The sequence below is a fragment of the Otolemur garnettii genome, unplaced genomic scaffold (assembly GCF_000181295.1).
Source record: "Otolemur garnettii isolate 467f Iridium unplaced genomic scaffold, OtoGar3 scaffold00064, whole genome shotgun sequence".
Taxonomy (NCBI): Eukaryota; Metazoa; Chordata; class Mammalia; order Primates; family Galagidae; genus Otolemur; species Otolemur garnettii.
In genome coordinates this window covers 7,655,282-7,680,436 of record NW_003852459.1, presented here as the reverse complement: position 1 = coordinate 7,680,436, position 25,155 = coordinate 7,655,282, and the positions used below count along the sequence as shown (strand labels likewise).

General features: G+C 36.1%; 1 protein-coding gene across 1 annotated transcript in view; it reads right to left on the bottom strand.

Moving 5' to 3' along the window:
* Nucleotides 1-25,155, bottom strand: part of MBD5 (methyl-CpG binding domain protein 5) — a 430,974-nt gene that overhangs the window by 20,534 nt on the left and 385,285 nt on the right. Inside the window, exons 9-11 of the mRNA XM_012807133.2 lie at nucleotides 12,684-13,010; nucleotides 10,213-10,421; nucleotides 4,999-6,207 (exon numbers count right to left, since the gene is read on the bottom strand). Coding sequence (XP_012662587.1) covers nucleotides 4,999-6,207; nucleotides 10,213-10,421; nucleotides 12,684-13,010 — 1,745 coding nt within the window. The remainder of the gene's footprint in view (nucleotides 1-4,998; nucleotides 6,208-10,212; nucleotides 10,422-12,683; nucleotides 13,011-25,155) is intronic.

Here is a 25,155-nt window from a genome sequence, read left to right as displayed (position 1 = left end):
TGGGAATGCAGGCACCCACCACAACGCCTGGCTATTTTTTGGTTGCGGTCATTATTGTTTGGCGGCCCGGGCTGAATTTGAACCCCCCAGCTCAGGTGTATGTAGCTGGCACCTTAGCCACTTGAGCCACAGGTGCTGAGCCAATTCTTACATTTTCAATAGAATTTCAATTTTCAATAGAAAATATAAGAGGCAAAGTGAATACACAAAGAACACTTTCAACAGAGCATTAGAGCACCAAAGAATACAAACAGCCAATACTGTTAATCAAACACAGAAAGAATGTTCTTCAGAGTAAAATGTTTAAACATAAGATTAAACAGGAGGGCACACCTCCCAAAGTTAGTTACCAGACTCAACTTCTTAAGTTACAGACCCACAGAATGCAAGGCAAGCTGTCTCTCGTGTTGCTCCACACTGTCAAAACATGTGTGCGTGTGATGCTGAACTGACATACAGAAAGTGTATCACCCCCAAATAAATTTGGTGATGAGTTTTGTCAGCTTTGAATGACTACTCAAAGAGCTATTTTTATCTCTGCCTGCCAAATATACCCGTGTGGAAAAAAATCGAAGTGTGATTCTAATGAGGGAGCACCTACCCACTGACACTTTTAAAAACATGTCTTCATTTAATCAGATGGTGTTGCACTAAGATGAACTACTTTTCTCGGTAATAAGGAGGCATCTCTGTACCTGTCCAGCAATAGGAGGAAAAGAAATATTTTTGTGCTGTAGGAAAAAATCCTTCCTTAAATTTGGCTTGGGTCAAAATACACATGAAATGTAACAGTAATGACATATAAAGACCAATGGGACAATGTTCAAAAAGAGGAAAAATAATCTATACAGAATAGAAAAGAATTTTATTTTTGATTATTATTGCTTGGGAGGCAACCCTTTTGGGCTAGGTAATGTAAAATCAAAGATGACAGGTGACAATTGTGAAATAAATTTTAGAAAACAAGAGCATTTTCCCTATTTTTAAATAATTATTAAAATAAGTACATAAAAATAATTGTTTTCTCCCACAGTTGCATAGGCTTAAAAATGTTTACACATTAAGGCATATAGGTATAATGCAGAATTCCTTTTCTAAGAATTCTCTAACGCTACACCAAGAGTTGGAAGTGCATCTCTCTGGCCATGACTATGTACCAGAATGCACTTCATTACTAAACGTTAACAAAGGGAAAAAACATACTGGTAAGCACTTCCCGAATGGTATAATACAAGGCACATAATATCTCCAGTGCTGTTACATAACTTCAATACTAGGACAGTAACACATACAGGTGATTCAGCCCAACTTGTCATAGACTGTTAAACTCTACTGATTCATACTGTGTGTGGAGGGTGGGTTAGGCAGGCAGGTAGAGGAAGAAAGTTAGAGTTGATCTTTTTTAGAAACATTGGGAAGCAGAGCTTTCAGGTTCACTCAACAAACTCAGTGCTTTAATATTAACTTATAATCAGATGTGCCAATCTGTACATGACATACTGAACATCATAAAAAAGTTATGAACTATTTTATTCATTGAATATTTTCCTTATAGTCCTTTTACTCTCAACCTTGGTTAACACATCCTTCACACAAGGATGATGCATAGGTAAGCAATAACTAGGGTGAAATTACCACACCTTCATAATGGTGGCATCCAAACAAGATGGTCCTCTAACATAGAGAACAGAGACGAGGAGGCTAATATTTACTGAGCATCTTTGGTGTGCTGGAGGATTGATCTATGCTATCTCATTTAATTCTTAAAACATCATTTTGAGTAGGAATTAATATTCTCACTTGAGAGTGAGGAGATTGCAGCCTCTGGGAGCTTACTATATCCTATCCAGGACCACCTAGGTAACTGGCAGGGCTCAGAATGTCTGAGGCCCATGTCTCTTTCTGCAACACCTGCTTTCTTTTTATTTCTCTGCAGACTGTATTCACATAGTACTTGATGTCAAGAAATCATGCTTTTCAGGAAATCATCTTAGAAATTACTGAACATTTCTAATACATATTAATAATTCTGCTACGTTTAATAGTCTGCTAAAAGATGAACTTACGGACAATGTGGAGGTCTCAGCCCTTGGCAAATTTCAGTGCTCTGATCACTGTATTGGCCTCTCTCTCACATCAGAGACCACTCATGCAACCTGAGAACAGGAGAGGCGCCCAGCTTGCTTTGGAATAATAATCTATAGTCCTGTTAATTGTTTATATTTTCTATTTTGTCTGTTTCTGAGAAGAATTTGGAGTGCCTTTCTGGGAACAAAGATTATAACTGAAAATAATAAATGATAGTTCATGGGATGGAGGTGGTTAATAAATCTATTCTAAAACTTGAGTTAACATGGATTTTATCTGGTGGGATCTAACAGAATCTTGGATTAATTTATTAAATACTGTGGTGGATAAAATCTGAGAGGCTAAGAAGGTTTAAAATGATACTATGTACAAAAATTATTTGTCAAATCTTTTCTTCCAAGACACTACAAAGATAAATGCTATAGGAAACGATTCCATAGTCCATATCAGCAAGGTAGAATTGACAAGATTTTACTTACTAGACAAATTGTTTATGGAGTTAGTCTCCTTTTCTGTAGACTTTATTAAATATTGTCAAGCACTGTCACAGTCTGCGGAAGGGAACCTAAGTCATTGCTTATCTTTTTAAAAGCACAAGTCGGGTTATTAATGCTTTATTTATCCAATGTTGCTGAGCACTAAAGGGTTCTATGTAAATAAAATTTACATCATAATTGGTTTATCCAAACAAGAGCATAGATTTTTAAAGATGTTTTACTAGAGATGTTTCTGGAAAAGATGGTGCTTATTGATCCGAGTCACCAATTTATCAGGTTGCTGGCTTGGAATTAGACAGACCTGTGTTTAAAATTTCACTTCTCTGGTATTATACAATGAGGACTCTGGCCCACTGGGTATCATTAAATAAGGTCTGAGGCAGTCCTTTGTTTTGTGAACTAAGGAGAAAAAAGAGTGTTTATGAAGTAGTGCTTTGTGTTTCTGTGCAAAAGTGAGATGGGTCTTGAAAAGACCAGAGGTTTTCAAAAATGTCAATGACCTTAGAGCTTTTACGGGTGTCACCGTGGCCTTTACTGATTGACAAATGTCTTACGTATCATCATTAATACATCATTACATATTTTCAGTTTTTCACTTCTAAATGTGTGCTTTAAATTAAGCTTTTTGAATTACTGAAAATAATTTTAGTATATCTTAATATTAAGGCTTTTACTTGAGAATGCAAAATTATCATGTCAACCATTGGGAGAAGGAATATCTAAATTTTAGAAAACAATTTTTTGCTCCCTATTAGAAATTTATCTATTGCCTAGAAAAAAGAAAGAACCTGAATTTTAAAAACGGTCTGATTATATAGTGAACACCATTTTACTTAAATGCAGCAAAACAAATGTTTCTTGAACTTTTAGATGATTTTTTTAAAAGTATATCTCCCCTATCGTGAGTGAATAACTCGATCTCAGGAGATTCCAATACAGATTAATCAGAAGATTCAAACTATTGTTTAATGTGAAATGTGTTAAAAATGCATGCTTTTATTCTCCTGAGGACATAAAAACATATTTAGACAGGAAGAATGTTTCCAGGGAAGGGAGGCCATAATCTTTTCTTTTTGTAAAATGGCACATAAAAAAGACTTGGTTCGTTTGCACAGAGATTGTAAAACAGTTCAATGTCTACTTCTTGTATTTGTAGCTGTTCCATTTCTATCATAAAAGCCCACTTTTGCTGTTTCTAATCATTTTTTGAATCAACTGTCAAAAATACTTAGGTCTATCAACCTAAAGAATGTTTGGTCTCAGAGAATATAGAGAATAAAATGTCTTATGATCAGTACTATGGAATTCATTTTCTTATCAAACATAGAAACATTATGCCCAGAGTGTATCCTGACAAGTATGTATTAGGCAATATGAGCAAGGTTTAAGGACCTCCTGGTTGTTTGGAGAAAGACAATCCTTTTATTGTGCTGGCAAAAATGCTTTTGGTTTCCTGCCATTAAACCTAAGTGCCAGTGAAAGTCTGAGCAGAGCTGAAATAGCTTTATACAATATACTCTTTAAGAGAATAATATATACCTGCAAGAGTAATTTTTATTACCTAAGAAAATGAAAAACTATGTTTCTTTATCATATGAGGGGAATTTGCATAATTATCTCTTCCTGGTCAGATATAAATTTTCTATCTACTTTTAAACATTCAGCACATTTCTTGCCTACTAAGCCAATTTTACCATTTATAATGGAGGGGGGGAGCTCAGAAGACCCCTACTAATTTCTTTTAAATTGAATGTAGTTTCATGGAGAAGTTTTCATTTAATTTATATGATCAGATTGTGTTAAGTAGAACCAGACCATGGGGTTAAACATTTCCATATGTTATAAAGGCCTAGAACTTTTCCTGAAAGGAGACACAATTCTTAACTCAGACATTACCTGCTGCTTCCAGAGAAAGCTGCAACTCCACCCAGGTCTTACCCCCTCCCCAGCTCTACGTGTCATGCACAAACACACAGAAGAGACACTGTCTCCTGGTACTTCCCGCTGCCTAGGAGGGCCCTACTCTGCCACACTCCTGGACCTCCAGTGGCTACCAGATTTCTTTTCCCAGTCATTGACACTTGCCTTTTTCCTCTGTATGAAATGAAAAATTAGGTAAATGCAGAGAAAGAAGGCAGAGTTGACAAAATTCTGAAATCTGGTTCCTGGCTCAGAGCCACACTAAGCCCTAGTGCAATCTATAAATGCTTCATAACTCACCCCTTGTTGATATGACATTTTGGTGACTACAACCATCCCCTCTTCATTTTATGCTCCAGAAGCTTGTGAGACCTCAATCAGTCATGGAGAATCCTAATTTCAAATCCAAAGAATCCAAAGTGATGATAACAAAAAACAATAATTGATATCTGCACAAAGGTTAGTATTTGACAATGGATAAAGATTGGTATACCTTCCCTTCCTCGGGGCTTTGTTGACATGAATTGTGGACGTCGTCTTCTCTTACTAATTTTCCAGGCCAGGAAGTCAGTCCTTTGATTTGGCCCCAGACCAAGTCGCCAACATTGAACGTCCTTGGTCTATAATGTATCAACTCATTTGAAGAGGGGGAATCTGGATTCCTTAGGTCATCTTCACTACTAATGCTTTTAGCATCTGAAGGGCTAGGCACACACCCATTAATGCTTTTGGCATTAAAGTCTCCATTGTAATGGATGTAGTCTTTGACGAGGGAACTTTCCAAACTATTTGAGGAACTCGGAGACTGCTCCTCTAGGACCAGGTCTTGCTTTGCCGTGCTCAGTAGCTCTCCAAACCCCCGACTCTGCCGAGGCCTATTCCCATTAATGTGTGCACATCTTTCCACAGTGTTCTCTAGTCTCTCCTTAAAACTCATCATAGTTCTTTTGTAGTTATTATACCTGAAGCTTTCCTCAAGAATTTTATCCCCTTGACAATTTCTTGGTGGTAACAGTATTGGGTGCTGTTCCCCAGGCAGAAATGGCAGTGTAGAGACATTGTTGGATCTTTCATGGCAAGGACTATTGTGGATATGGCCTGGATGATCTAAAAATTCCTCGTACTTCCACCTGTTTCGCTCCCCTCTGGGGCTTTGTTCCCCATCCCACTGTTTTTTGGACGTGTGGCAAGTTGCTGACTTGAAATATTCAAACCCATCTCCTTCGTTTAAGTTTTTCCCATGGTCTAAATTCTTGGGCAGCCGAGCCCCTCTTGCATTCCTCAGCCTGCCGTCATGATCAACACCTCCCATGTTTCGTCCATGAATGACCGCACTGACAGCACTGGAGAGATTTAATGGGTCACCAATCGAGGCAGTGAAGGCACTCATGGCACTCAGAGCTGGAATGGGGCTGATCTGAGTTGTACTGTTGACTGCAGTGGTGATGACAACCTGCATTCCTTTGCTGGCTGCATCGACAACTGCTTTGTAAATGGCATCTACGGAAGGATCGCCTTGGCCACCCACGACGAGGCCATCCTTCACCTGCTGACCAAGAGATGGGTCAATCCTTGGTTGCAACTCACAAGGTGTATCTTGGAAAGGTGGAAGTGTAGGGTTTGGATTCTCGGGAAGTGCTGTGAGCCCTGGCTGAGTGCTTATTCTTTTGTTCAGGAGAGCTGCATCTTCCTGCATTCTCACCTTAAAGAAACAGACAGGAAATCGAGAGAGAGAGAGAGAGAGAAATAATGTTACAAGCCTCAAAGAGAAAGACCATAATTTTAATATTTACAGAAAGACAAACAGACAATCTCTTCTTGGCCTTTGGCTAAAATCAAGTGCAAAAGACCAACAGACACAACAAGGAAGGAAATATAAAGAACAAGACTCAGAAACGAAATAAAAAGTCACTGTCTGGAAAAGCTGATGTCTTGAATATGTTCAGGTACCATTTCTTTGGTTAAAAGCGTTCAAAAGACTTTTAGAAATAATCCCATTGCTAAACATTCTCTAGAAGAATTAAACTCAAGGTGGTTGGACACAAAATGTTCTCAGGGGATGATTCCTCTGGTTTGGTGTCATGGTAGGTCTTCGCAACTTAGGATTCAAAGAGAAAGTCAAGTCACAGATACCCATATGAGCTCTGTCCAAATTACAAACAAAACAAGAATTAGAAAATGATTTCTAACTCACTGACGTTTCTATGTAACTAACTGAAATATATATATATATATATATATGTATACATACACACACACACATATATATAATTTTATATTATTTCACAAATGATGGACATTTTGTGTCCAACCATCTTAAGTTTAATTCTTCTAGAGAATGTTTAGCAATGGTGATTATTTCTTAATAATATGACACTATAATTTTCAAGTCTTTTTCATGTGGGGTAATGACACCTGCGCCTCAACTTTATCAGGCCACAGGCTAAGGGACACCCCGATGCTGCTGTCAACAGTGACTATGGCTATCTATAGAAGCGATTCTCAATTGGGAAGAGGCGAAGGCAGGGAATGCCTACTGGGGAGCATATCAGGACTTCATTACAGGAGTACAGCAGCTTAAAAAATTGTCTGAGGTTATTCTAATTTCACCAACCCCATTTAAGATTTACTGCTCCACTTTGGATTTCCTCCCCAGTGATTGCTCCCTTTCTGTCTTTACATCTTTCCCTACTCAATAAGAACCTGGGATCCATCAGCACATGGAACCTGGGATCCACTAACCTCTCTGTTGCTGTTATTCTCTTGTCTACACCTGCCAGATAAAATCCCAATCTTGGACCAAGTCAACATTCTGCCTTATCTGTACTGACAGTGAAGATGCTGAGTGTTTGTCGAGAGGAGGTGATGATTTCCACCCTCAGCCAGGGACTCAGCTGCTGCCCATCAATCCTGTGGTCTTCTAGTTAGATGTCACTCTCATTCTCCGCAACTATTCAAATCTTTATTCACTTCTTCAAGCTAGCTACTATTCTATCTCCTGTACTATTCTGAGCAGATGACCTTATTTAACAGAGAAAATGGAGCACATCAGGCAAGAATTTTCATAATTTTTTTTAATCCTTAGGAATTTTTTTTTTAAATTTCAGATTAATATGAGGGTAGGCCCAGGAGGTGAGAGCATACCAATCCCTCTCCCTCCTTTGCTCTCACCCCCACCCCCAGTTCTCCTAATTCTTTATACTCTGATTCTCCTGGTCCCTGGCAGTACATATTTCTCTACAACCATACCTGCACTAAATTCTGTCCTGTTTTCCAGTGTGAGAGGGCCCCTCTGCTCTCTGGGAGGAAGCCCCCCATTGTGCTTTGGATTTCAACCTCCTCCTCACCCTCCTCGGGGATCTTGCCTGGTCAATCTCTTCCCTTGGTTTCTCTTTGTCCTTTAGCATATGATTATGGGCATATTTTAAAAGATTGCATTCAACCTAACACCCACCTCTGAGCACTGCCCTAGTTCTCTTATATCTTCATAATTAGGTGTTTTTTAAAATAAATTTTATTATGTGTATTTGAGGTTAACGTGATGTTATGGGATTCGTATAAATAGTAAAATAGTTATTAAAGTGAATCAAATTAACATCTATCATCTCACATAGTTGCTTTTGTGTGTGACAAAAGCAACTAAAATATACATTTTAAATTTATATTCTTTAATTGCTAAGCTCCCATTCACTGTTCCATCCCTTGTAGCCTGGCCTCTGCTCCCAGCACTCCACCAAAACTGCATTCCACCAAGTCACTGGTGAGGTCTTAATTTGTAAATCTAATAGATTTTCTTCATGCTTTATCTTTTTTTCTCAGTGACATGGTTGGATGATTCTTCCTTTCTTTTCTTTTCTTTTTTTTTTTCTGAGACAGAACCTCAACCTCTACCCTGGGTAGAGTGCTGTGGCATCACAGCTCACAGCAACCTCCAACTCCTGGGCTTAAGTGATTCTCTCGCCTCAGCCTCCTAAGTAGGTGGGACTACAGGTGCCTGCCACAACACCCAGCTATTTTTTTCATTGTAGTTGTCATTGTTGTTTGGCAGGCCCGGGCTGGATTCGAACCCACCACCTCTGGTGTATGTGGCTGGCGCCTTAGCCATTTGAGCTATAGGCACCAAGACAGATTCTTCCTTTCTAAGTTATTTTTTTTTACATAAGAGATCAATAAATATTTTATCATTGTCAAAAAAGATAAAGGTTTTCTTCATCACTACTTCCCACCCCAAAACCCACACTTTGCCACCCTACTCATCCTACTCCAATCCCAATTCCCTTCTCAGAAGTAACCGGTGCTGGAGTAAATCCTTACAAACACCTTTAAAGTCATTAAAGTGTGCAGGTGGATACGGTCCCCCCTTTTCCCTACTGCCCCCTGCCCTCCTTCTTTCTTTCTTTTATCATAAATGGGATTGTCCTGTGGTACTGTTCTGCAGTACTATAGCAGTGGAGTCTTGAAGTCTTAATAGATCTTTTCATACCAGATTATAAAAACTACATGCTCTTTTAAACTGCTGGGTAGATGTAACGTATTTAACTATTTCCCTACTGATGGATACTTAAATGGTTCATAATTTTTGATGCTACAAATCATGTTGTAATGAACATTTCCATACGTGCTATTTTGTTCACAATCGAAGATTTCTCTAAAATAGATACACAAAAGTTGAACTTTGACTTACATGTTATGTACAATTAAAGATTTGATATACTATCAATTTATCCTCCAAAAGGATTGGATCAGGATACAATCAGGCCAACGATAACCTGAGAAATTCCTGATTCCATTCCCCTTCACCCTTCTCAACCCTGTGTATCATCAATCTGATGGCACATTGATGTTAACATTTGTGTAACTCTGATTATTCTTTTCCTATGTTTATGAATAATTTATCTTTCACTTTCTGTGTATTGTGTGTTCATATCTATTGCTCATTTTTCTTTTTCTTTTTTTTTTGGCCGGGGGCTGGGTTTGAACCCGCCACCTCCAGCATATGGGGCCGGCGCCCTAACCTTGTGAGCCACAGGCGCTGCCCTATTGCTCATTTTTCTAATCAGTTTGTCTTTTTCTTCCTGATCTGTAGGAGTTCTTTTTATGTTATAGGAGATAATTATTTGTATTATGCAAGTTTTTTCTGCCAAGATGGGATTTGTATTTAACTTTGTTTAGATTATCCTTGTCAAAGAAATTTAAACATTTTATATATTCAATTCTGTTTCTTCTTCTCCTTTTGAATTCCTTGGTTTTGTGTTGTACTTATAAAGCTTTTTTTTCTCCCAAATTATTATCAAAACCTTATATTTTCTTCTTATATTTGTTTAGTGTTACTGTTCCTATCTAGCTCCTTAATTTACCGGGAACTTAGTCACTTTGAAGAACTAAAGAAAGCCCATGTGGCCAAAGCCCAGGGGAGAGAAGTGGGAGTTAGGCTGGAGGGGAAGGTTGGGTGGGCACGTTAAGGATGTGAGTCTTGTTCGTGAGAGCAATGAGAGATGACAAAAAGGTTTAAGGAGGTCACATTATCAGTTTTTACTCCAAAAGAATTACTGGGATACTTCAGACAAAATTAAATAACCTTCACGGAAAAAGACTGGCATGCTCAACAATACTCATGTTTGAGAACTAACAGTAAAGAGAAGTGAAACAGCACATGATCTAACTACTCTCCCCAAGTTAAATGTTTTGACCCCGGGAAGGAGAGTACCTGAAAGTTCTGAAACAGACAAGCCATGGGGTTATTGTTAGCTGGGCAAGGAATTGTGGACTGTCCTTGGAATGCCTGGAGATTCTGGTACCCCTGGAGAAGTTGCTGCTGTTGCTGATTTGGAGGAAACATCTGATTGTTGTTTAACAGCGATTGTAGATGAGTCAGTTGATGGTTATTCAAAGTACTGTTTATTGATGACATATCACCTATAGTTTGAAAAACATAAAATATAAGTCAATATGGTTCTTTGGAGATTCTATGCCTCTCTTTGTACCTGACAATTCCTGAAATAAAACCTAATAGCTACACTTACTTGGGTAATTCTTTTTTTCTCCTCAAAGTTTTACTAAGTGGTAAGGAAAGAGTAGCTTTATTATTTAGTTTTATCTTGCATAATTAGTTTTTTAGTTTTATTTCAGGGAAAGACTACTTAGTCCTTGCTCTGCCCATTAACAAATCCTTATACTGTACATTGAGCTCCAGTGTTACATGATTCCTTGAATCTATTTTTATTAGAGCATCTAAAATTAAAGGTTGAAATAAATCCTAAAATGTTTTAGCAATCATACTTGATGAAATGATTAAAATGAGTGGACCTGATCAGGCTTTGTTTAGTCAATAAATATGACCAAATAAAATTAGAGATTTGGTTTAGAGATATGAATTTTGTTTTGGAGCAAAAGGTTGGTCCCCTAAAATGAAAATTGTAAAGAAAGCTAACTACCCAAAGTAATTCATTGTCTTAATCATTGCAAATAAATATTATATGATAGTAAGATTAATTAATAACTACATTTATATTCAAAATTCAAAACTGTTTGAAATTACTATGACATTATCTCCTAGACAATGTTGTATGAATTGTCCTATAACTTCAAATATGTAAATCTGAAATGCTTTTTAGGTTATTTAACTATAGAGATTTCAATGCCAAATAAAATTAATTATGATATATGCATTATGAAGGTGTCCATAAAATCTACATATAAATTAAAATTTTTTACATATTGAAGACGCCCTTGACAAGATCATGTATACTCTCCTAGGTTTCCTTTTGGAACACCATTCCTTAACTTTATATTAAAGCTGCCTGCGTCTATCAGTTAAATATACTTGGCATTCTTTTCCAACTTTTCTATGACAGGATAATCTATAGGAAGGACTTTGTTTTTAAGACCCCAAGGTCTAAAAAGTAATACTTTCTGAAGACATCTAGCAGCAGCTAGAATAGCTGTCTTTTTCTTTAAACTCGTTTAAAGAAAGTTTAGCTTTGAATGTTTTTACACCTTGTTTTTTGTTTTGCTGGACTAGCATTGAGTTTTATTTATTTAGGGTCCACCTGGAAAACACTTTTGTAAACTCTTTCCATCCACAGTGCAGCTGCTCATACTAACCCTGTGATGCCACACCGACTAAAATTCAAATGCAAGTTATTTTTAAGATGTACCTGTGCTTTATTATTTGAAAAATAAGACTACTTGGCTTAAGAGATGACAGCTAGGTTAGGTTTAGGTGGCATCAGAATTAGAAGAGAAAGCAGATTAAAATGATATTTAGTATTGCTAGAATAGGGAAAAAGAAGAAAGTCATCCTCATGTTTGTATTACTATGATTGTATGTGGGTGTTGTTATATTTAGTTCCTTAAATAAGCTGTGACATAACAAAAACATTTTTAAAAATAGTGTGACAAAGTGGAGTTTTTAAAAAGGAGAAAATAGAATTAGAAAAACGTTTCTTTTGTAAAAATTTGTGAAAAAATTTAACTTACCAAGCAGACCTGTCCCCAGTAGAGGGTTAAGTAGCTGTGGCACCACAGAGTTACTGTTGAGTTTAGCTGGACCAGGTGTGTTCCCAGCATTATTAGATAAATTCAGCAATGTTTCTGCCATTGACACCACTGCTGTCCCACCAAGTGTTGAGACAGTCAGTGCTGCCACTGCTGATGATGTAGTGGTTGTGGGAGTGGTTGCCTGGGAGGAGGTTGCTATGGAAACCTCTGGATGATTAGCGGTGTTGGCCGATGCCGAGTTCAGGACACCTCCCAACAGCTGGGGATTCAAGGCCATTAATCCTGAGGCCCCAGTGACAGCTGGGAGGAACAGGGGGTTAAAAGTAGTGTCACTGCCTGCAAAGCTTGGTAAAGGGTTCCCCAGGGGGCTGGTTAAAAGGGTCTCAGCTCGGCTGTTGTTTGACTGATTGCTTGGCAAATGGTCTGGTGGGGCTGTCATCTGTGTTAATGAGGGTAAAGGGGTATTTTGCTGTTGCAAAAGATCGGAGATGGTCAGATTGAAAGATGGCAGGGGAAGCATGGCAGCTGCTGGGGCTTGGTTCTGAAGCAAGGCTGCTAGGAGCTGAAAGTGAACAGGCTGCAATACCTGCCCATCCATGTCACTGGAGAGAAAAGCTAAAGCAGCGTTTACGCTCGGGTGGAGAAAACCTAAAGGGTGGAGGTTGATCTCAGACTTGCCTTCTCCTGCTGAAGGCTGGAGGATATTTAATAGATTCTGGTTTAGGAGATGCTGTTGATTCACTGGCAAAGAGATAGGTAGAGAACTGAGGAGGCTGGGGTTCAAGGGGTGTGGTAGATGGTTGTTTGAAGTGCTGTTGGATGGAAAATGAAGTGCGTGCTCCTGGCCAACAAAAGGAAAATCACTCCCAATGGGCAGCTGACTCTGCAGTGGGTTTCCAGCTGCGGTGGTAACTATGACGCCATCTTGAAGAACAGACGTTGTCTTTGTGATGGCAGGGTGGTTGGTGCCCGCTATGGATATGGAGGATGATGGTCCTGAACCTCCTAAAATGGAAAAACAAAAAACCCATCCAGTTATTCATCATGGAAATTAAGCAAGACCAGCCATTTAAATGCATTAAGACACATTTCAATTTATTTGGTACGTGGCACCTTCCTTGACTGTAACTAAACTCATTGTAATCAGAGATGATTTGACATCTGTTAGCAGGACCTAAGTTTAAATTTATACTTCCTAACCTACTTAGCTGTTGCTAATTACCAAAGAGCTTGTTTTTCACAGCTAGACAAGGTGAAGATGGAAGAATCAGTGTTGTTCATTCACTTGGGAAGATAAAAGCAACAAAATTTCATTTTCCAAAATAAATATTTTTTCATTTTTCAAAAAGCTTTGTCTTTATTTATAAAACTAATACTTGCTGTAGTGAAACCCCCCACAATATTAGAGTGCACATGAAAATATAAAGCAGAAAATAAAAAGTACTTATGGAGATAAATAACTATTAATATTTTAGTGTATTGTTTCTTGTTTTTCCTCACTGGCAGGTATATACAGATGCACACACATATATTTCTATATTAATATATACGCACATATTTACATATATTTGTAAGCAAAACCACAATCTTGCTATAATGCTCTATTGTAACTTTCTCCATTTATCAGTATATTCTGAATATCTTTACATGTTAACTTATATGGAGCTACAGAACCATTTTATAGTATTATGAATGGATCCACAGTTATGATTATTTTGCTTATTTCCAATATTTTACTATGGTAAACAACAATATAATAAACAGTTTTATTTTTTCTTTGTCATTTTGTCTAATTGTCTTCTAGGGATAAATTCTTGAAAGTGAAATTCCATAGACAAAAGGGTTCACATATTTTGAAAGCTTTAAGTAAATATTGTCAAACTACCCTCCAGTGAAGTTGTTCGATATATATTCGATTCACATCCCTATAAATAGTCTATGACAGTGCTCATTTCTCTCACCAAAACTCTATTTTATCATTATTTTTAACAATGAATAAAAATAATAATTAATCTTTGCCATTCCGGTTGTATATATTTTATGCCTATGATTCCTTAAATTGGACTAGTCTTCAACCAGATAGTATCCTTATTCTTGAAAGTCTCATACTAGAGACAACAATTCAGGGAATTTAATATTTAAAAATAGAAAACATTACTTATTTTTAACTGTATTAGTGGTTCTCGTTTCAAGTTGCACAACAGAATTATCTGGAGAAATTAAAGACAAAAACAAATGAATATCTGGCCCTAACCCAGACCAATTAAAAACTCATCTCTTGGTATACAGACAGAGCAATAGCATTATTTGAAAGCACTGCAGTGACCAAGACACACAAGGGGTGGGGCAGGGAGGGTGAGAATTACATTCTATTGAAAAGGAATATACAGCCACTTTTTGCAAAAAACTTCCTTAAAGAGATGCATTGCTTTATGTAATACATATATTTGATGTATGTTTCATTATTATAATAAGAATATGTATTTAGTTGGGTGTGGCGGCTCACGCTGTAATCCAAGTATTTTGGGAGGCCAAGACAGGAGGATCACTTGAAGCTGGGAGTTCGAGATCAGCCTGAACTCAGTGAGACCTTGTCACTACTAAAAATAGAAAAATTAGCTGGATGTGATGATGAGCAGGTGTAGTCCCAGATACTCTGGAGGCAGAAGCAGGAGGATCACTTTGACCTGGGAGTTTGAGGTTGCAGTGAGCTTTGCTGATGATGACACTGCACTCTAACCTGGGCAACAAAGAGAGACCCTGACTCAAAAAAAAAAAAATTGTATGCATTTAATTTTATTTTAAAATAATAAACATGTATATGGTATAATAAACAATAGCAGTGTCACTGAAAATCTAAAAACAATTCAAATAGTTCACTGCTATGCTATGCTATCATAACAAACTTATATTTGACCATGTTGCCATTGGGGCTTTGTTCAAATACACAGAAATATTTCCACAGTTGTAATAGTCGTACCAATATAATTTTATTTTCTTTTTATCTTCACCTAGTAGAAAAACACAAGAATTTTCCTTTTTCACACATAGACATTGTATTTACAATTTTAACTATGTAGTATTTGTATTAATCATATTTATTGAACCATTCTGATAAAGTTTGGCATTTATATTTTGAGTTTTTGTTTATCAAACACAAGGATGAACATCCTTCTGCATATCCTACTTTACCTTTGAATTTTTTCCTTAGAAAAAATTTCAGCATGATTATTGTGAGGATCAAAAATAGGTAAATGAAAAGGTTGTATGTTTTTAAGGTTGCATGTAAATAAGAGGAGTTACCATTATTATCATTATTGACAATAGCGGTCATAGCAGTGGTGCTATGGTAACAGAAGTAGACATCAGCACATCCAACACAACTTATAGAATATCTCTACAGCAAGGAAGTATATGATACGGTATACAATTCTTTCAATATTAATTCAGATTTGTTACAAAACAATCAACATGTTACACATTTCATTGCTTCTTAAATCTTGTTGCTATTTCCTTAAATAGGTACCTCACATCATTTGCCTTTGGAAATCATCTTTTTAAATGAGCTAAACAGAGTCTTATTTACTAGTAATCACTGTCTGTGGCAACTTTTCCTATCTGCTAAATAATAATGAAATATTTAAATATAGAAATCTCCATTCCTCTAAACACAGGCAAAGCCTATTTTCACACTGTGGCATGTATGCAGCAAGGCTCTGTAGAAGAAGGTTTTCCTTACAGGTTATTATTATTTTTTGTCTTTAATTTACAACAGAGAAGTATACACATTTGTGATTCATGGAAGTATCCATTTTGGGATAATATTATTTTAAAAGCTACACATCTAAATATTCTCGAGGAATTATGCTAAATAAAAGTATAGTTACTCTGGGTGTATTTTTACCCTACCAACAAGGAAGTGGAGAATATCACAAGCTTCTTAAAATATGTAGATCAAGATGTATTTTTTATTTTCCATAATTTTCAACAAACCTATTTGACAAACAGATACGTTGTTGGACAATAAGATAGACATGTTGGTATAAATTTAAAATTTAAAAAACCCAACCCCTATTATTTCCTGTAGGAAGTCAAAGTGATAAACACAGAAATCTCCCTGTCTTTCTTTTTCCTGTCTCAAATATGTATATTGAGAGCTTATTATGAACTAGGGGATTTTAAAGCCCTTTTCATATACTGGCAAGTGTACCTGTAATGAAATATGCTAAGACCTATATACAGGTATATAACAAGGAGACAATTGTGAAACTCAAGGTGTCAGGAAAAACTACACAAGTGGTAACGTTTGATAAGGGATTTGGGTGATAAAAAGGAGATAAAAAAGGCTTCTAAGTAGAAGCAAAGTAATTTTTTAAAAAGACAAGGAGATAATAAGGTGGATGAAAGGTAATGAAGAGTCTTACGTTTTCCCCAAAACAAGGAAATATGACTGAAAAATACTGTGACCTGTTTTCCCATCCCCAGCTCCCCCTAGTCATGGTCTAACCTGCTGCATTAGACATTCAACAAAGAAATCTGGAAATATCTTTCTAAACCACAAAAGGCAAGAATCATCTCTTATTCCCTTTGTTTCCAAGACTAGACTGTCTCTGACACATGGTTGGCATTCAGAAAATGTTGGTTGGTTGAATGAATCTATTTTAAAGGTCATAAAACTTGCACTCAACTTTTAGAGGTCAGATAATTGATGCCGTGTGTGGGTACTTTTGTGAAGAAAGGGAAAACTAACTCTCTGTTGTATTGGTTCAATGCCAAGAGATAAGGGACACAGGAAAGGAGATGCCTAGAAGATGACAAGTTACCTTAGAAGGCGTCTATGTATTCCAACACGTTAAAGTCACCTCATAGAAGTACCCCAAAGGACTCTTGAGTTCTTAAAGTCACCATTAATGCCCGCAGTTATTCAAAGCAGACCTGAATTTGTATAGCTGAAGGGAAATTTGGAGATTTTCAATTTCTGAATCAATTGGTCTTGCAAAAGCACTATCTGGTGAACCAATTTCATTTGTCTGCATAAAACCTTTTTGGTCCATTGAAGCCCATGGGGGAAAAATGTTTTGCTAAAGCTGCTTTGTTTTTACAGACAAGATGTTTTGTGCTTAATGGAATAAAACGGAGTTGCGAGTTTTTTAAAAAGTAAATTATTGATGAGGTGTTCAGTGGTTAAATAACCAAAAAGCAGCTAAGAGTTTGGAAAAAGTTAGCAAACTGGAGAAGTACTTTCATTGGAAAAAAAGATTACGTTACACCAGCCAGCAGCACCATCAGCTGGCATATTTTTTTTTTCTCATTATCTGTTGCTTTTAAAGAGCAAGAGAGGTGATTGGAAAGCTGCACGGGTAAACTTAGCTGGGGTAAGATCACATGCCTACATACACAGAGATTGGGACTGAGGAAATGACAGTGGCAGTCTGCCCAGTGGGGCAGATCTCTAGAGGTAAATAGTACCCTGCACACACTTAAAATTTACATGTGTATACATATGTGTGTACATAAAATAGTATCAGTAAGTTTTTTAAGGATATTTTCCTAATTTTATAAATTCAATTCCTGAGATGTTTTATGTGTCCCATTTTAAAAACTGCTTTTCAAAACAAAGATAATGTCTACTTCTTTAAATGTATTTCTCTTCTTCCTGGTCATCATGTCATTGTTTATATTGCACTAAACTCTTATATGGCTGGCTCTGAAGTATTAATAACAACATTACACATGTCTTTGTATGTGTACAAAACAGGGCATAAAGTTCATGCCAAGACCATTATAAGGTGTTGTAAAGATGTTATTATTCCAGTTTGATCTGTATTTCCAATAAACACTACTTTATGTTAAGAAACTTTTTCTAAACCGCTATGCCTAAATACTGGTTTTTATCCATAAGTTTAAAAAACCTGTACCCACAGTCTTGTGTAGATATTATAGAGCTCGCAGGCCAGCTCCAACCCCAGGAATAACTCATGTATGAGTCATATAAAAGATATTCTTTCACCATTTGACCTTTATCATTGGCTTTGGTAAGTGTACTTTCACAGTCAATGGTAACCCTTCATAAAATTGAATGCCTTTGGAAATAGGAGAAAATATGGCCTAATGAGTCTAAGAAACATATAACTCACTTTTCGATCCCACTGAAATAGTGAAAATTTCTCCTCTACATCTAAAAGATTGATTTTTAAATAACAATAATAATATATTGAAAAATAACTTTTATATAACTAAATCTTCCCCAAAGATTTATTTTCTCAAGCCTTAGTACCACGGCATGGTAATGTATATCTACAACAATATAGCACATCTCCATCTTTGGATTCTGATGTAAATTGCTGACATTCTTTCCTCAGTAACAGGCAGAAGGCCCAAGGGCATAGTGGATATTTTGTTCTCCACAAGTAGAAGGAGAGGCTCAAAACCAAAGCATTCATGGAAAGGTGGAGAAGACAGGGAAGGGAGAAATGCTAGTCCCTGAGGAAATGCTCTCCACTCTCAACAGGGTCAAGCTGCACAGCAGGAAAGAATCTTGGAATATGATGTCTGCATGGTTAGGACTGTATCAAGGTGAGCCTTTTTAGTCTGATGGTGGTAATGGAGTCAGAAAAAAGTTCTGTAAAAAAATTGCTATTATTAGGTTTTGTTTCCTTTCTTAACACATGGAATTACTTTGAAAAATGCTAGAATTAATTTTAAAATGCTTGACATTTCTCAGTTTACTCAAGTAACAGGTTTTTTTTCCGCCCCAAAGAACAACTGCTTCTTTTATTTTTTCTTAATATTTATTATGAGGAAAAAGATGTTGAGAAAAGAGTATAACTCTTTTGCCTGGTAGAATTTCTGTTCTCTGAATATGTACTAGAGTGCAAAATAGTTAAATGCTCTGTCAACATTGCAATCAGAAATTTTATCTCATTTCGTTTAATGAGTAAAGCAAACTGAGTTTCTAGATTATTAATATGGTTAACTTTGTATCCTATTGTACCTTGTTTTATCTTCAGTGCTAAGACAGAGCATAGCACATTCTACGTGCTCAGTAAATATTTGCTGAATTAATTACCTCATGAATATTCTCAAAGAGTACTGAGACTTATTAGTGGGCTGCAAAATCAATTTAGCATGCCCAAACCAGTATTTTTGAATAAACGAAAGAGAACAGAAAAGAAAATGTAGAGAACTAGGGTGTTATTTTGTGGAAACTCCTATTTGTTAGCTTATATGGGAATGCTAGGTCATGATTTTCTAGAGCACTGGTTCTCAACCTTCCTAGTGCCACAATGTATTTTCATTGTTAAAAAGGGGTTGTGGCCCACAGGTTGAGAACCACTGTTCTAGAGGGTGATAAAATTATTTCAGTGGGTCATGACTGTCACTAGCAAAAAAGCAGAAATAGAATAAGACAGGATACAATAGAATGGGATCAAAAATATCAGAGGACACTACATGTAATAAGTATTTTCTCATGAAACTCTTACTTGTTATACATTAAAAATATGTGTATAGTGGATTGTAATGCAAGTTAATTTCCTACTGTGGGAAGTAGAAAAAAGTTGAAAAACATTGTTCTAGGACCAGGCCTCTGCTTTCTTTAATGGTCTACTCAGCTGTGCTGCATGGAGCATATTTATCAGGCCACAGTGTGAAAGGGGTCCTTGGAGTTGCCATTTTGAGCCTTTGCTCTAGAATCTATGTGATTAATACGCGCTCTCTTGCACCCATACCCACGGTCTTGTGTAGATATTTTAGAGCTCCTGGACTAGTTCCAACCCCAGGAATAACTCAGCAACTCCTTCAGACTTCTGTTGTCTAGAGTACGTTTTTCATTTTTAAAAAGGTGAGTTGTTAACTTTGGATCTGCACAAAGTATAATACTTAGAAAATAATTTTTACTCTTTGCTTGGCTGGTGTTAATACTGTTTGATATAAGTTCCCAGAAGGCAAGAACTTTATTTATGATTAGAATTACTCAGTATTACATGCATGTGAAAATGAAATCCATTTTGATGACATCATAGGCATATTTTTTATGCATCAAGTTTTTGTAGAGTTTAACATTACTCCCTAAGATCTGGGTACTTTTTGAAATTGCTTAGATGATTTTGGACCACTTGATTTCAATAAATAATAACTTAGGCATCTCTTAGAGAACTGAAGGATTTCTAGTGGCTTTATAAGTGAACTTTATGTATTGCAATGGAATAAAATTCTCCCAATTTGTACACTGGGACAATTTATTTCTTGAAAAGTACAAAATAGATCATTGAACCAGCAAACAGCGCACTAATTTGAGTTCTGCTATCACCTTCAATTACACAAACTCAATGTCTAAAGTCAAACATTTTAAACTCCTTTTATACACAAGAAAACATCAAACCTGAAGTATGTAAACAAAGTAAGTGGTATAACCCCTGACATTAGGAAACCTTCTTACACAGCAAGACATTGTCTGTGGTAATAATATCTTACAGCAAAGAAGAAATGGCTCATTTTGCAAAAATTTAACCAAAATAATCAACATAGATTTTTTTTTTTTATCACACAATCCAGAATTTAATATAGTTTGGTCAGAAAACAAAAGCAGAGGGCGATTTTTAACCTATAAGCGTTGCATACCAGATGGGGAATAAAAAGTAGGCATTTAAAACTCTGGGTGGAAATACTTTCAACAGCAATTTTTATTTACTCAGTCACAACCTTCAATGAATTTCTATCTCTGTCTTCAGTCTACATTTGTCTATACAACTCTAGAAGACTATTTCCACACAAACCTCCCATACCCGGGAGGACTAACATATATGATACAAACCGCTTTTGAGCATTTTTGTCTCCTAATCTTTCTGCCCCTGTAGCCTTATCTAGAAAATGTAGAGATGAAAAGATCCCTTTTTTCCTTTACGGGCATGTTCTGAGAATAAATGAACACAAAGAGCAAAAAACCAAACTCATTACTTTGTCTTAAGTTCTAAGTGTTCTTTTCTGGTTTTGCTATTTCATTGTCTTACACCTGCCCTAGCAATGGCTGTCCTGAGTTTCAATCAAATGTAATACATTTGTGCTCAAAGAAAACTTTCTTTTGCAGAGTTTAAAAAAAACATATAAAAATACTCACGAACATTTATTTGTAGGTTTATATTCTTGTTATGCATATTTTCAAGAGTTAAGGCAAACAAACATTTGAATTATTTTTGCTTCTGGCACAAATTCACATTTTGCCCCCTCAGATGATTATATTTTCAAGTGTTTAGAAAAGTAGATTAAAATGCTTTTATTTAAAAAAATAGGAGAATGTAAAAATGATTTTAAACTAAAAAAATGATTTTAAAGCTGTATTTAATGACTTTATCATATTGGAAGAAAGTAGGATTGTTAATAAGTATGTTAGCAGAATAATCTAAATCATTTTTCTTCTTTAAAAATTGTGAAAAACCATGGAAGGGATAGGTTGTTGTATCGATACTGACAAGGCTAAGCCTCTGCAGATGTCCAGGTTACTGGCATATGTGTACAGTAGGTAGAGGCCTAAGGAGTTATGGGTCTTTTGAAGTATGTCAGTCAGGGCACTTAATTTTGGATTCCTTCCCAAACCCGAACACTATAAAGACATGTGCTAGAACCACGATATATGCTGAAATTTGCCTCTCTTTAAAAACTGTACTTTGGGAGGATTGCTAAGGAGTCTAAGAGCAGCTGGGACAGTATAGTGACTCTATTTCTACAGAAAATTAAAAAAAATCAGCTGGGTACGGTAGCATGTGTCTCTAGTTCCAGCTACTCACAAGACTGAGGTGGGAGTACTGCTTGAACCCTGGAGTTCCAGGTTGCAGTGAGCTATGGTGACGCCAGTGCACTTGAGCCTGGAAGAGAGTGAGACCCTGTTTCTAACAAAAAGAAGCCAACACCTGCTCCCTGACCCTGAAAGTTGCTTTAAATGTATAATACTAGTGGATTTCCAGAACACACAAGCGTTTAATAGTTCAAATGTTTAGAATGAAAATCAAGAACTTTGGTCACCGGATCTGCCAAAGATTTGCTTTAAAATTTGAAGAATATTCTGGTACAGATATCTGTATTATAGCATGATTTATGTACCAGAATTGTACCAGAATGTTCACTGCAGCCCAATTCACAATCGCTAGGTCATGGAAGAAGCCCAAGTGCCCATCGACCCATGAATGGATCAATAAATTGTGGTATATGTACGCCATGGAATACTATACAGCCACAAAGAAAGATGGAGACCTTGGGGAAGATGGGTGAAGAGAATGATATTGTGGGGATCACGCCTATAACTTATCCTATTAGGGTACATGTGAATTTATCTAAAGGTTGAATATAAATGTCTTAACACAACAATTACGAGAAAGACATGATGGCTATGTTAGCCAGTTGGATGAGTCTTCCAAACTGCGGAAGCAACACACTGTATCCTACGATAGAATTAATGTACACAATTATGATCTAATAAAAAATAAATTAAAAAAAAACTTGAAGAATGTTATTAAGTAGCCTATTCGTCAGTTTCTAAATCTGTTACATGTAAATATTAAACTTTACTTGTGATTTGATATTCAAGAAGCCAATAGAAACCTGTGAACTTTACAAAGTAAAGCAAATAGATGATTTAGTGGAAACACAATTTGAAAACACCAAATACAGAGGGTGCCAACAGAAAGTATACATATTTTAAGAAAGGAAAAAAAGTATTAAAATTATAATACTCAATATACACCAATAACAAAAGATGAATATAAGTCACATTGACCCCTTCTTATAATTGCAGAAGTCAAACATGATTTGAGTTTTACAAATTTAATTGTTTTTTCCTTACTTTAAATGTGTATACATTTTTGGTACCCTCTGTAGAATTTAACAAAGCCCTGTATATTCTTAAGTTTTAGACATGTTTTCTAAGTATTTCACCTCTTTTATCTGATGTAAATCTTTGCCTCCAACTCCTGTACTTGAGTTGTAGTGTGTTTTAAATGTGTTTCTTAGATTTTACAAATAAGTTTCAAGATCAATATTTGGATTGTTTTAAATAAAAAAACCTCTCTTTAAAAAACCTTTGAAAAATTACCAATTAAATATTTCCAAAGCAAGTTATTTCTTGGCTTAATTAATGTCTTAATGTAGTATTTTTAAACTTATGTGCAAGTGGAAAAAAGGCACTGGCTGGTGCAGGGAGTCACCTGAGTTGTGTCTGATACCACAGAGTGGAGTTGGACATGTTGGTCTCTTCCACCCTCGCCACGCTCCTGGGCTTGGAATGGCATGACTGGCATCTGCGCAGTCATCTCTTTCTAAGGTCTATTGCTTTGTCCTTCACTAGCAAACTCTTTCTGATCTGAGAAACAGAGGTGATCATTCATTAAAAGAAAGGTCACCAAATGTGACTTACAAATAAGGGGCAGTTCTCTTGAAATTTTGGACATTTCGTCTGCATTGACACAACCATTCTAATCGTTCTACGCTATGACATCAGAGTCCTGAGAGACAAGGCCGAACTGACTTTTGTCACTTTTGTCTAAAAGTGTCCCCAAACATTTACAAATGAGGCTGTTACCACGCATTAATGTGCTTTAATTTGCTATCTTTTGAATATTTTAAGAGATTCTGAAAGACAAAACAACACTTCTGACTGCTAACTGTTTCAGATGAAGAACTTATACAGCTGGGAAGAAAATGTTTTTTAGAATCAGATGAACCTGAGTTCAAATCCTGATTCAGTTACGCATGATCTTGGACAGTTATGTAAGTTTTCTAAGGCTCAGTTTCCTAACTTGTAAAACAAGAGAATAGTATTTTAAACTTTGGAAAATTGCACATACTAGAAATAACATAGGTAAATTACCTGGCACATAATAGTTACTTGATGATAGCTATAAACAACATTTGAAGAATAAAATGTGTTTTTATTCTAATATCTTACTGGTATGATAGGAGTAACTAGCAATACTCTTCCAGGGACAGGTGTGACTGTTATCTGCTGTATCATTCAGAAAGCCCAGCCTTGGCACTCAATGATTATTTGATGAATGAATACGTGTCAGTGTAAATAGATACGTAGGCTAGGCAATTACAATGATAATATATTCAGTTAACATAGTTCGCTATATAGCAAAAAAGAGACACAGCATTAGAAACTGCTTCAATGTTTAGCTCATCAAAAAAGTTACATTAGCTAGTAAATCAACCCGTTTTCATAACCAGCTGCACATCAGACCTATGCACATTAATTAGTATTTAATTTTATTAGGTTTAATATTGAAAAAATTCTTATTTAGATCTTCATTAAGCATATGCTTCCTGTTAGCTTACACTGGTTGGTCACATCCATATCATCAGTAGACCTTTATTCTTGTCCCTTTCAGCTATTTATATAGTTATACTTTTCTTTTATTAATAAACTTTTCACCTGTGTGCTTTGACACACCCTAACAGTAGCAATACAGGTCAGATGTTTTACACAGATACACACAACAAGAAAATAAACGACCAAGCCCAAGACTACAGGAAATAAGTCTAAACTTGACCATCGGAAGAAATAAAAATATAAATAAATGTTAGTCTTTTCCATTATAGATGAATTGAAATACATCAATAAAATACATACACTTTGCATATATGAACTTAGACCTGAAGTGAAGTGAACTGAGGTAAGAGGTATCAAATTATATAACACAATGAGACTGACAATGTCTCATCAAAATGAATGAAGGTATGTTCAATAAATACGGTATATTTTTAAATAGTTATAGGCTTTGTGTAACTTTAAAATTAAATTTTCATTTGTGTTGAATTATCTAAAAAGGAATATAAGTCAGTGAAAAGTTGGAAGACATTTATGGGATAAAGTATCCGTCAAATACATAAAAAATAAAGTTTCATGATATTCTTTAAGAATATTAAGAAGGCACTAAGCATTTCAAATATCTTCTAAATCTTATATTCTTTTAACACAAGAGGTTCATTGAACAGTTCTTCATTAAATACCGACGTCAAAACGTAACATATAACACAAGAAGAATGGAAGGTGTAAGTGGCAACTCTAGGAAGGAAAACACTTGATTTTTACTATCAGCAACAAAGACATGCAGGTGGTAATGCTTCTCCAGCTTGGTGGTGTTACCCATATACCTCG